We start from the raw sequence: 14457 nt of genomic DNA, 5'->3' as shown, positions 1-14457 counted from the left end.
TAGTGCACCTCAGAGGATCAGTTTAAAGGAAGCTGTGGGGCGAGAGATGGAGGACAGAGGGGCTCCATTATCAAAAATATAATGAGGGAACACATTTAGGGTTTGTTCAGACTGAGCTGTATATTTCCTTCACGGTGGTTTTCATCTAATGCATTAAAGTGAAACTATCAAACAGTTTTTAAAATAACTAATTATCTTTTTATCGCCCAGGCCTCAGACTGCAATTCATCTTCTTTCAAATTCAATTTTGTGCACGTGACCTCAGAGTGTAGGTGTGTTTGTATGAGTATTAAAGCAGGTGGTGAACAAGTGTTTGCATGCATGTGTTTATGTATGTCTACAATTATGTGTGTGTCCCACAGGCTGCAGGGGACAAGGTCAGAAAGGGCTGCATTTTAATTAACAAATGCTCGGCCCCACTCTGCCATCAGCCAAGGTGTTTTTATAGCTAAGAGCTGGTACAGGCCAGGCGTGAAATTATCCTCTATTGATTCACTTCAGTGTCTTTGTTTCTATCTGTCCGACTCCTTCTCTCTCTATTCTACACACATAAAAACACACAAACACACCTCTGTTCTTCTCTATCTTATCACTTGTTGGTGCTTTCATTTTCGTTGTGTCATTTTTTTTTTTCCTTTTCCCCCTTTCTCTTTTTCTTTTTGTGCCATTTGCTCTGTTCCATTCTCTTGCTCAATATCCTCTTGTAATCTGCATGCTGGGAGCCCAGTGAAGCATTCAACGCTGCACTCTGCAGAGTTGGTTGAGATGGCAGTCACCACTCACCCCATCATGTTCCTGAGCCATTTCATTAGACAGCAGGTCGCTCCCCAGAATGAGGAACAGCTGCCCTATCTGTTATGTTTTAAAAGGGGTGTCTAGGTTGTAACAGGTGCAGAAGGTAGGAAGATACAGGATGTAGTTGGATATATACATAAATTGTTAGATAGACTGACATGCAGGCAGTAGGACTGCACCGATTAGTTGAATGAGAGCAACTGGTGTGATAACGGAATAATTGCTGATGTAATTTATTGAGCAAACTTTCCTTTGTTCCAGAATTTGCAGTTTTTCTTTGTCTTATGTAGCAAAAAGTAAATGAATGACTGTTGGCCAGAGAAAACCAGGCAGTTAATCAATGAACCGAGTACGTAATCATCAGAATTACTGATAATGACAGTGATCATTAGTTGCAGTCCTTGTATGTACATATATTGACATACAAAGACAGAGCCATACATAGATGCACTAGTTAGGTAAGTAAATAAATACACAAATAGATACCTGTGTGAAATGTTTGGTTCGACAAAGGTGCTTATTATTTGCAATTCTTATCTGTGTCAAAATACAAGTTTCAGTACCAATTTCACAGCAACTATACCTGTTTTAAGACCATATTCAAAAAAGCAAACAAGATAATTCAGTGTATTGTTGCTCTTTATACCAAATTAGTCTAAATGATCAATACCTATCCGTATTTTAATATTCCAGCCAAATATGTACATAATAAAAGTACAATCTAACATTACTGAAACCATCTAAAGGTCAACATGTCCAATCAAAGACTGCGAATCTAACCTTTTGTAGAGACTGACTCAAGCTAGTCAGTAGAAGATATTAATGCAATTAGAAATATCTCAGTGTTTTTAAGACCAACAGAACAATCAAAGAGTTCTTCAAGTCTTTGATGGTACTGAAATCTCTTCCTAAAGTGGATTAAAAGTTGTTTTTTTTTGTCTACACGTGCCTACCTACATTTAATTTGCCTTCTTGAGCTTCCATCGTGCTCAGTCCACTTCATGTGTGAAGTCTGTGTAGCTGTGGTTTGCTAACAGATGTTTGCCTGCTAATATGGGTTTGTCAGGGGAGATTATTATGGTTTACTCACTCGACAGTTGCTCAGCTCCTCTGCAGACAGGATGATGGTGCCACATTTCTTCCCTGGGATCCCTCTGTGGAGGACAGAGAGAAGACTATAAAAGATTCAGTATTCATCCACGATTACCTCCACATTGATAAAGGATACTGTGAGAATTACGACATTTTCTAACTGTGACCTCGTCCTACTGATGGTACCCATCAACAAAATATAACATTGGTGGAAGTCATCCTTGACATTTAGAGAAAGACTGACTCGTACTTTTTTTGATTGATTTTTATTTTTTATTTTTTAGCAGACAAATGTTCAACCTTCGCCACTGCTGAGGAAATTGTAACTGTCTGTAAAATACTTTATTTTAGTGTTTGCCGATTATTCAGATCAAATCAAATCAAGTTTATTGTCATTTTGCTGTACATATACAGTAGTACAGGCAAGATGAGAGAGTGTTTCTTCGGGATCATTTAACTAGTAAGTTTTGCGGAATGCACGTCTGGGAAAAGACACTAAACGTTGACTCTCGCTGCCTCCTGAAGGGGGCGCTGTATCCATGTGCGCCATGAGCTGTATGTCCGACTGGGATGTTGTCATGGAGCCATGTTTCTGTTAAAGCAAACACACAGCAGTCCCTCCACTCTATGGGTTTCTCTCAGCAAACGTAGCTCGTCCAGCTTGTTGTCAAGGGAGCGGACATTGGAGAGCAAGAGGACAGTCCTGCTGGTCTGGAGGGGTTAGCCTTTAGCCTAGCATGTATCCCGGCTCTCTTCCTCCTCCTTTGTTTATGTTCACACCGTTTGTGCTTCCTTTTCTCTCGGGTAACTGCTGGCGTAGTCTCCGATCGGACTCCGTGTATGTGTAGCACGTCCACATCGCATCCGATCACCACAATTCCAGCACCGTTCACTGTCCTGATGCCTTATTACCTCCATTTAGAGTGGTGTAAAATGCTATATGTCGCCATCTGCTGTTTCTGAAGAAGCTGATTGGCAGTTTTACATTTCTTATGATGAACAAGGCTAATGAATCTTTAGAGGATATAAAACTATGATGGTTTACCCATCTTTTAGGCTGGCAAACATATTTTATGATAAACTCATCTAAACAAGTGAATCAGGAGTGGAGACATGAGTTCTGTTTAAAAAAAAATTGAATAGATTCCGGTTTGTTTGCCCCATTTTTCTATTTAGCACATCATCACAGCTCATATTACTCATTGTCTCAAACACAGAAAGTCATTTGTGCTTTAATTTCCTCTACTCGTGTCTTCATTATTAGTATTATTACTCCAAGTTGTAGAAGCAAATCAATCGATCATGTTTTGACCCGTTCAAAACACATGAAGCAAAGTTTTTAACCAAAGCTAAAACAGACGATCAGACTTCATAAGCTCAGTTTATGATATATTAAAGTATTAAAGCCAGGCGTCTGTTATGATTTATGGAGCAACTAATGTGTTTTTGGTGATCATGCATTTCCTGTGAGATCTAATAAAGTTTGAACATTTGGGGAATCAAGAAAACAAACAGAATATTCATCACAGGTACAAAAAAACCAAACAAACCCTTTTGTAAACAGAATTTCACATTTGTCTTTATGCTGCTATTATTGTCATGTCTAATTTTTTTGCTTCACACGGGGGACAGTAGGATTGAAGTGGCTCAAGGCCAAAATAACTGTTCCAGCTTCTCTGGATCTTGACATCCTCGACTTTACATTATTATCATTTAATGCAGGTTGAGGCTATGTGCTTATTCACATGCCTTTAATCCATTTTGATCAAATCTCACTTTCAAAGGGAAAGAAATAGATGGCAAGATGTGGGAAATCAGAAAGGCCATCAAAAGCTCAGCCCCCTTGTCTCGCTTATTACAAGTGACTCAAAAGGAGCACAGAGGGGGAATGGCTGATTTCTTTGAAGTCTCCCAAATGTTTCTTTTTTCTCTTTATTTCTTGAGCAGCTTTTTTCGTTGGATCTTTTACTTTCTTTCTCGAGACAGTTCTACCGTACAGTAGGAAGCATATTTTGTCTTCATGTCTTGGTAGTGTCTTTGTGTACAGTGTGCATGGGTTTAGGTTTTTGAAGTGCTGGCAGCCTGTCAAATACGACTAAATCTCTTTAGTCCTTTTGTCCGCTCCAGTTGACAGATGGAATTGAATTGAAATGCCCAGGAAAAGGAATTTGTGAATTTGGAAATGAGAAGTTATGGAAAAAATATAAAAGGCTGGTACAGAATGTACAACTTCTGTGACGGTTACCAATAGATAACATTTGTTTACACTGTTTTGCTTCAACATTTACGTGTATTTAAATCCATATAGCTGTAATAAACTAACAGATGACAATTCCTGACATGCTTCCTGCACGAGTGAAAGAGAATCAGCCAACAATACCTAAAGACCCAGTCACACTAGAAGACTGTAGCTGGTTAACTAACCACCAACACACCCGTTTGGTAGATGATTCAGTTAAAACTGCTCCCCATTGTTCTTTATACTTATCAGCACTAGGTTGTTTAAACCCATTTAGCCTTTTATTGCACGGATAGTACACAACTTCAACCCTTTGAGCAAATGCAGTGATGTTGACAATTCAATTAATTAATTTCCCCCGAAAATCTGGGAGCCAGTTATCCAGCAAGAAAGACCTTAATAATTGCCTCCCTATTAGCTGTAGCTTTGAGTTACAAGCTTCTGGAAACCACTGAATGGTCTCACTGCTACCATTAGTGTCCTGTCTGTCTTCATTCACATGCTGTCAGTGACTGAATGTTGTGGTGACAGGTTTTACTCAGTATCCACCAGCTTTAATTGTGATACATTTAGATTGTACCTGTGTTAGTGTGAAGGTTGTAAGTCTTGTTCTTAACCTTGCAATTTTATTCTATTGTAATTATTTGTGTTCTTTTTTTGTTCTTCTCAGTGCAGCAAAGCATTTTGGAACCTTTCATTGATTAGAACTGTTTTATCAGTGAATTATCTCATGTAAGGTCTGTTTACTGTGATTTATTCATCAGCTGTGTGTCTGTATGCTCAGTATTGGGCAGAAACGTATTAATTAGTAACATGTGACAGTGTCTAAGGGATTACAATTTGGATTCAGTAGTTGTGTTACATTTATTTTAGTACCCTAAGTAATGTAATGTGTTACCTTTATTGATGAGAGTGAGTGAAGTAATTCAATTGCTTTGTCAAGAGTAAAGAGTAATTGATTACCATTTAACAGCTTTATCCAACACTGCTTATCATGTTGCACTGTTTTGACAGTGTTCTAAGAACCTCTAATTTGAATGCACATTGTGGAGTTGAGTATACATGAAACCTGGTACAAACCCAATGCAGCCACTTGATTTAACTGAAGTCTACATCCAAAAACATGTCATTTTTTACATTTAAAGCCTGAAATCAACGTTTTAAAATAGAGAAAAAATAAAAAAGCACTTCTCCTTTGAAGCCACGACCAGACAGCCATCTGTTTAAAGTACTTCAACTGATTGAATTTTTTAGTATTTTTCTATGTTTAGCAAATTCTGTATCAGGGATGATACAGAATGTCTACATTCTGATAATTTGAAAATAAATGCCAGTAAATTTAATAGCTAATTCAGGCTTTCCACATCCACAAGAGTCCACAAGGGTTCACAAGGGTACACATGACGTAAATTTTGTTATCTACCCAAGTAGCGCAGCCCAAAATTTGTGACTACATACCAACATGTGCAACAAATGGTGTTTAAATGAAGAGAGATCGTGTGAAGAGATTCTCAGTCACCCACACCTTTATAATTTATCATTACAAGAGTTGTAATTGAACTAAATGACGTTGGTGGTGCTTTGAGTTGTACATGCTTTGACGGTGCTTAAAACACATTAAGAAGTTGTAAATTCTCCAGAAATCCTGTGCTTTGTCTGCCCACAGTGCTTGTCACACATCCCAAATAACCACATTGACACGGTGCTGTGTAGCTCCATCTGTAACTAGCTGCTATATCCTGTAAAACGCATAAAGTCAAAGTCAGCCTTTCAGAAACATCCACAGAAGCTCCATTCGTCTCTGTTTTTGATGCAAGAGGTAATGGAACCGTGTAAATTGCAGACCGACGTTTAGCTATTGTTGTCTGAATAGAACTGTATGTACGTAAAGGAGGAGTCGGAAGTTAGAGGTTAGAGATAATCTTGGAAATGAAGATTCCAAACACAGCCTTGGCAACTAGAATGGATTCAGGGATATTCACAGATTATACGTTAGTAACAGTCGTGCATACTGTAAATACCTGTGGTTAAAATGTACATTTTAACATATTTCCAGCTGCAATTTTCAAACATTTTCCACAAAAGATGGACAGACTTTACTTGATGGTTTCAGGTTTTGCACACAACATGCTAAGGTCAAAAGACAGGATAGAGTGCTCTCCAGCTGTGTGTATAAGTGCTGCCAGCGCTGTTGTCAAGAGTGTCTGTTTTAAGACGTAGATGGAGACCTTTGATCGGCACAGTAAAAGACTCCAATCGATCCTCAGGTGGGGAAACCATCCGGGTCGCATGGTGCAGGAAGCTGTGAGAGGGTTTTTTTATCTTCAACCTTCCACACATACACTCACTGATAGACACTTGGCTTTGACCCTTTCAGCCACCGGCTCGAAAACGCAGCTTTTAAAGGACAAATGACTCCACATCTACATCCGTCTCCACTCATTTCTTCCTTCACCTCCTGCAACCGGATCAATTCTCTCTCCCAGAAATAGCCCATTATCTTAGGGCCACTGAAAAGCTAAAAATCAACAGACAAAAGAATTTGGGCTCCATGAGTGGAAGTGCACTGTGCTGACAAGCTGTGGCCACACAGTTGCTGCAGAGCAAAAAACCGCTGTAGCCACAATAAAGCCACAGGGACAGGCTCTACACCACAAGCCTGTATTTTGTATTTATTAAAATACTTGCTAATGCTTTTCACAAGGTGCATGTGAAAACTAACTACATGTTACTCTAAATTAAGAAAAAACAACTCTATGAATAAAATGTGGGTGGCTTACAGACAGAATATTTTGTATTTCTCAGTAGGGCTTTCATATATTAAAGCATAAATTGTAAGAATATGATTCAATGTGATAATCAAAATATCAAAAAGCCCAAGGATGATGTCTTCAAATTCGTAGATTTTTTTTTCTCCCAACTAGCAGAACAAATTAATAAATTACTACTTAGAAAAAAAAAAAAAAAAGGGTAGACAGTTCTCAGCCATTACCAATTTGGCTTGAAAAATGTACAGTCATCATTATACAATAGGTATAACTGTGCATAAGCTGCTCTTCATATTTGGTGAATATAATAATCAAAAACAAATCAGATGGTAATTTGCTGCAATCTGTCCCCTATTATATCCGATCCCCCTTTTTTTAGCGGTGCATGCCAAAACACGCACCCATCTCATTTCTTAAGAAAACACTAGAGGAGAGAGATGAACATGATTAAAATAAGATCTTATTCACCCTTTGCTATTGATTTGCAACATAAAAAAAAATAAAAAAAATAAACAAAAAAAAGAAGCCCTGACTTGATTTATAATTTGTCTCAGTTACGGAGCAGAGTCCTCCTGAGGGTGCCACAAAAGATGCTGCTCCCTCATATTACTGACGACTTGAAACGGGAATCTAATAAATGTGTCAGGTTGGCAGTAAGTTTTATTCTTTGAACTGCACCTGGGCAAATTAAAAAGCTCGTCTTGCAATAACTTAGGAAACCTGAAAAGAAAAAGCCTTTTTTTCCCCTTTTCCTTTTTTATTAGAAACGCTGCAGAGTCAAAGCAACAGCGCATGCATAATGTAACCTATCCATCGACACAATGCTTCAAAGACATACAGGGTACACACAGGAGCATTTTTGAATCTGCAATATTAAACAAAGGAGGGATGTGTATAGACAGAGTCTGCACACACACACACACACACTGTATTCGTCATACGAAGATGTAAACCTACAAATTAGACTCAAAGCCCAGAGACCCACACAGATACTGACACTACTACACACATAGACACTATTTTTATTCACAGTGGTGAGAATCTGTAATTACAGAAATCTTCGGGGAGTCAAGGACTCAAGCCAGCTAACAAACCTGCTGTGAATAGCTAAATTAATTTTGCCAGGAGGTATGTGAGAAGGATAAGAAAAGAAGAATGTGGGAATTGAAAGGGTGGGACTGACAGACAAACTACTTTCCCTCGTCTCTCCAGATTACAGTGTATGTTTCCATTAAGATACCATTTTGAAGCCTTTTTTTTTTGTGTTTGAATTCTGCTCTGTTCGCGTGTTATTACCACAAAACAACATATTTATTTCAGATAAGTGGTGATACGTCTTCCATTTTTAATGTCAAGCTAAAAAAGGATTTGACGCTGCTCATAATGAGAACATAGTAAACGTTCTGAACATGTCAACATGCAAACCTTATTTAAGTGTCATTATTGTTTTTGCATTGTTGTATTATTGTTAATCGAACAATGTTCTAATTTATTAATATAATGAGAAAAATGTAACATTTACGTATCAAATGTTAAAGGGACAGTTTCTTTGAAGTGTGCTCTGTGTTTTTCCTACAGTGTGTTTGTCAGCACGCCTTATTCTTGGAGAAGCAGTGAACCACAGTAAACCCGGTCAGACACCCCTTTTAACACGTTGCTTTAGACGTGAGCTAATGTGTTAAAGCACTGAAGTCACACAATAACACAGAGTTGTTGTTCTTAGCAGCGGTAGACCAGTAACTTAATGGTGTCCCATGAGGTAAAATGATTGCATTTGTCAATGGAGTCTGGTGGCTTTGACTAGAGCTCAGAGCTTCAGTTCTCCATCAGAAAGGCCGATCTGACAGCAAGATAAAGAGAAAAATACTCCAACTATTGCGTACATTTAAAACTGATACAGATTTTTGACAGGGTTTTTTTGTGTTTGTTTTTTTAAGGTAACTAAAAAAGCATTTTGCTGCTCATCCCATCCACAGCAGTACATTGTTCAGCTTCTGTATCAGTTCCACTGTCTGCTTCTACAAACTGAAGGTAAAACACTCACTATACCTCATACATAGCCACTTTAAAGAAACCAAACTATGCCTTTAACAAAGAAAACATTTGAATAATATCTGAATAAAAAGTACATACATATATATATATATATATATATTTTTTTTTTTTTTGGTTTGCAAATTTTAAAGTGATGGTAGCATTAGAGGAAACTGGACATCCATTCGATATTTGTTACAACATTTAACTTAAAACCACAAATACGGATCTTTTGGTAACACTAAAGCAAACATTAGAGGATCACTGAAGTCATAAATCATTGTCTTATAGGAACTCTGAATGTCTGTACATTTCAGTATCAATTGACTTCACAGCTTAGAAGCTATATATAAATGTTGTCTAATGCGTAAACGTGTCAACGGTTAAATCAATGCTTTGATTGACACGAAACCTTTTACATTTAATCCCAGGTTCACAAAATTCAGCACTGAAGTTGCAGTCGGCATTTAACATCAGTAAATTTATAGACTGCAACGTCTCCGAACCAAACAATTGTTATGAAACACAACGGCATTCAAGTAGCTTGAAGCACAAATGCTTATGTCTTGGGCCAAGGGTCATTGTACATAATCAGACGTCTTGATAGTGATATTGTGCTGGAGGCCTTCCAGAAGAGCACTCTGCCAAAGACAAGCTCCTCATTGATTCACTCAGAGCAACAGCTTGACTGAGAGCCTGGAAAATTCAACAGTGATCAACACAGAAAAATGAGAGGTTTGAACTGAGAGAGAAGGGCAAGAAGGTTAAAGAGAGAATAGAATCTTTAAAGGGCAGCACGACGCATTGGCTCTGTTAGGTATTTCATTCTCGCACAAGTTGCAAATGTAAAGACGGACCTTTCAGATTTTCATATTAAAAAGGCTGTAGGTGGGTGTTATTCTAATAAAACAAATGAGAGAGAGAGAGAGAGAGAGAGCTACAGTTTTCATAACTAAAGTCAAACCAGAGTCCAAAAATGTAAAAATACCACCTGCAAATTCAATTGTTCCCTTCATTCAGTGTAGCACAGGAGGAAAAACTGCCACTGTTTTGGTTTTTCATTTTTCAGTGTGAAACCATGAAGGAGGTTTACAGGAATCAATAGCCATTATTTACATTTTATCAATGGTTCTCTGTTGGTAGTGGCCAAAACCATTGTACTGACTCACAACTGGTGTATGCACACAAAAGACCTTGAACAAAAGGAGCTCACCGTGTTGAATCTGTAACAGATGTGTCATTTTTGGAGCTAGATTTTTTTTTAATTGCCTGATATTTTGATGAGATGACACATCTCCTGGACTGATTGTCATGAGTCAGAAAATGATGGCGGTGGTGTTTACTGAGGAGGAAGGGAAGGGTTCAGTAGTCTAAAGATGACATGTAAGATGGTTTGCAGTTTGCTGAATGCATATGAAAATTGAAAGAATCAAACATTTAAAAGCCCCTGAAATAAACCTTTTAATAAAAGGTTTATTTTATGCCAAGTTATTTGGCGTCGCTGTCTTTTCAAGCTCCCAGCTCTGACATAATGAAGCCCTACTTCTGGAGTTCTGCCTTTGAATGTGTCTCAGTTCTACCTTTTCATTGCCTGCAGTTTGTGAAATAGGAAAGTCAGTCTGTGACATAACCAGCTTTGGCCTAGATTTTATTCTCACACACCAGAACTTTCCTTTAATGAAGTTCAGATTCACACTTAACATCTTACTTAAAAACTGTGCTACTGAAATTTTCCAAGGGTGCATCATGCATCAATCTATTGCCATTTTTTCTGATAGATTTAAAGCATATTTCTAAGCTGATATACAACATCTCACAACAATACATGTTTACCTCCTAACAAACACAAATGATTTTACATCCTGCCATCCATCAGTCAGGTTATTAACACTTTCCCATGACATCGCTACTGTGTAAACCATCATTAACAACAAGGACTGCTGTCATCACCTTCAGCTGAATGACTGTGAAGGTTTTCAGACATTAATTAACTTCCAGTAGAAGTCTTGTGCTCACACTGAAGAACGATGGCTCCATAAAGGAAGGACGGATGACTCATTCATGTAATCATGCTCCTGTGGTCTTCCATTAATGGCCCCGTCCAACAGAGTGAGAACATTATTATCTTAATCAAGAAATGGATTTTTTTTTCTCTCAGACTGACATTATTAGTCCTGATGAAAACAATAACACAGGACATTGTATGATTGACACAAGCACGCTGCCTGCTGTCACCACCTCCCAATAAGGACCTGCTTGACTCCAGGTTAGGTGAGGTTGAGCTGCCACCTCCCTTACACATGTAGGCAACCATCTGTAGCAAAATCTCTCCAAGGGGACACGCGAATTGGATGAGATTCCTCTAAAGCTAAGGCAGCTTCATTGTAGGAGCTGACAGCTTTTCCGCCCAGCTCCCTCAAGGCACAGAATTTCTCCTCACCATCCCACAAAACCATCTGCAGACAGATGTTAACTGATTTATTAATGCACATCGAATTTGCCTGCCTGCTTTGTGTTGTGTATTAGATTCTGGCTGCTTATGTAGACTGCCGTGTGTGTCAAAATACAGTCTTTAAAATGCATATATTGTGAATCTGAATCTGAATCTCGTAGAATTATCCTAAGACACTGAGCACAAAAGAGCAAAGCAAGTCCCCGCAGTCGATTCCATATGCTCCATGTTTGTCAGTAAATGGCTTTCCAGCTGCACCGCTGTTTTGGGTTGTCTCATTGCCAGGTTCCCACCCACAGGTCATCTAATCCATTCTACTCTGCAGCTTTTGTCTAAAATGGTGATCAAGCACAAAGGAAGGTAGAGCATTTACCCTCCTGGTGGTTTGTGCTGATCTTCAGGCCACAAACTGCACACTGCGATTGAGCCGAGTCGGAGGCAGGAAAGCAAAGCAGTGCAGGGGTGTCCTTAAGGGAGCCTATCAGAGACGGTCATTATCGGCTGCCATTAACACAGGCCACATGCTCGTGCACATACTTTGGAAACACAAAGGCAAATGGGTGGTAGAAAGTGGGGCTTTTACTGATGATGAAAACTGCCCGTTGCTATTAATATGTAATAACAAGTACTTTGGCGGCCTTGTTTTATGGACACTTGCCAGCTTTTGCTAATTAGATTATCTTGTGAAGAAAATATTGAACACAGATGGTGTTTGTGGTTATGTTTTGGGCAAGGGCAAAAGAAAGGCTTTTGGTCATTTAAAAATGTACAACATTTTCTGCAAACAAACAGATAGCAACATTAAGCAAAACACTGAAGAGTGGAAGATAGAGCAGAGAGCTGAAGATTAAAAAAAAAAATTTAAAAATGTAGTAGCAAACAAGATGTTTTCAGTTTCACAACCAACTCTGGATGAAGTTACAGTACAGGTGGCTCGGCACACCGTTTATAACCGGATCATTTCAGGATCACGTGCAGGTCTGAGCGCTGTCAGGTCAGATTCTCTTTCTGCAATCATCAATGAGTCAAACCACATCTGCGAACAGCTTGCATTGTGGTTGATAGAAAAGTCAGTCTGTGAAGCCAAACGTTGTTCATATACCCACAGATGTTAACTTTAGACTCTAGTGGAGATTTCAAAGTGAGGAAAGATACCAAAAGTGTCACAGTGAGTTTTGGATTGGGGGTAGAAAGATGCCAGAAAGAAGATTTTTTTTTTTTTTCATTTGATGTAAGGGTGCATCTATAAAACATAGCATCTTCAGCATGAATATTTTACTAAGCATTTAAAAACTTGTGGCTTCTGTGAAGTGTTAGGACTCGCACCGTCAGTCAAATGTTGAAATTGTACCCCAAGACATTAAGGAGAAGAAGAAGAAGAAGAAAAAAAGTGATGCACAAATAAAAACAATACAGCCATAGCTGAAGGCCATGTATAAATTCTGTCTAGTTGCAGATGCCTACAGATACAGTGTCAGTGCTAAATACCTACTGAGTTAATGGCTTGGCGATATTTCAACCTACTGTAGGGGGATTTTTTGACCACCAGTTCATTCCAGCCCAGTATCCCGAGGAACTACATCCATAATGGATGAATCTGCAGCTTACAATTTATGTCTGGTGTCAATATTCAGTACTAGAGCAGAAAGATCCAGCTTACGAGGAGAAGACCTCTCACAAATCTGCACTTAACATCATTAACTGTGACCATGACCTTTTCAGAACCTTGAACTAAGTAGTTTAGCTGTGTGAATACTTCATACAATGCGTTGTGCAAATATGTCTAAACACATAGTTAAGGAGAAATTGGATTGTTAGTGTCAGAAAACTGTCGTCCACATCACCCAGTTTTGCATTTCGAAAGTTGTAGGAGTCAGGGTTTCCAAAGCTGATCAACCATGAGAAGAGCACTTCTTGGAAAAACACACTGTCATAACGTAATCTAATTTATTTTCCATTGACAAGATCCTTCCCTAATTTTAGCCATCCTAAACACACAGAGGAAAGGGAGTCTTCTAAAAAAAAAAAGCTGCCCCTGTACTTCCCTTGTCCACTTTCCATTGCCCTGGTGATGCAATTCTGACAACAGCGTGACAGTAGAGACTCCAATTAGGAAATACTGAGGGACAAGTGTTTGCCATTAAAATTGATTTACATAAAATTCACTTAGGTTGTTACTGGCTCACTGCAGAGCTTTTACCACACTATAATTTTCCAATATTCTTTCAATCCCCGGTGAGAATTATCAACATGATACATGCTAATTATCCTAAAACACTACTTTAGCATGGCACTATGTTTCTGTTCCTTTTAACTGTCAGCTGCTTAGCAAAAAATGTTGTGTTTAATAAATTTTAAACATGTATAGTTAAAAATGAGGAGGACGAAGTGGGGATCAGAGTTGCTGCTGCTGCGTCTGCCTCATTAAGTATAATGTGGCAAGAGCCTGCTGTGTTAGAGCTGAGTTACTGGACAGCACATTAATGAAGGGACACACTCTGTGCACTTTAAACATAGCTACAAGTGAAAATCATTAAAAGCTTGTGTTTACCTCCCTACATCTCCATTTGTATCAGTTTTGCGCAATTGTTAGACACCTTAAATTGGTTTTAAAAACTTTTCTTCTCTTCATAACAGAGTTTTAGTTATAATTAGTTCTGGTAGTAAGTGATGGTGTTTTTTCTTTTACTCCTTGGAGAAGCCAAGGCCATATGATGAAATTAGTATTGAGGTGTTTTGTTTTGTTTTTTTCTTGGATTTTTGCTGTTTTGGTTAAAGTTCTTTTTGATCTCAGTCATTGCTATTCATGCCACATGCAATTACAGTTACACATACAGTTGAATATAATAAATTCTCTTTGTATTTATAGTAGATTCAGAGATGGAAATGCACTATTTTCTGTGTAACAGAGAATTTGCCTGAAGACTTATTATTGAACAAGTGTTCAGAGCAACACAACTGTCAATCTCACTAGCTGCCATTTAGAGAAACAACAGCAAAGCCAACTAAATAAATCAGAATCCTGCAGTCTATTGTGGAAGAATTACAGGGTTCAAGGTCAGCCATGAAGCTTTTTA

General features: G+C 38.4%; 1 protein-coding gene across 1 annotated transcript in view; it reads right to left on the bottom strand.

The window, feature by feature from the left end:
- Positions 1–14457, bottom strand: part of cpne5b (copine Vb) — a 131576-nt gene that overhangs the window by 46842 nt on the left and 70277 nt on the right. Inside the window, exon 7 of the mRNA XM_008295681.1 lies at positions 1886–1949. Within this exon, the coding sequence (XP_008293903.1) occupies positions 1886–1949 (64 nt within the window). The remainder of the gene's footprint in view (positions 1–1885; positions 1950–14457) is intronic.

This window comes from Stegastes partitus, unplaced genomic scaffold, assembly GCF_000690725.1.
Source record: "Stegastes partitus isolate 25-593 unplaced genomic scaffold, Stegastes_partitus-1.0.2 Scaffold1069, whole genome shotgun sequence".
NCBI classification, from domain to species: domain Eukaryota; kingdom Metazoa; phylum Chordata; class Actinopteri; family Pomacentridae; genus Stegastes; species Stegastes partitus.
The sequence above is the reverse complement of the archived record's forward strand: the minus strand, read 5'-3'. Positions and strand labels throughout refer to the sequence as shown.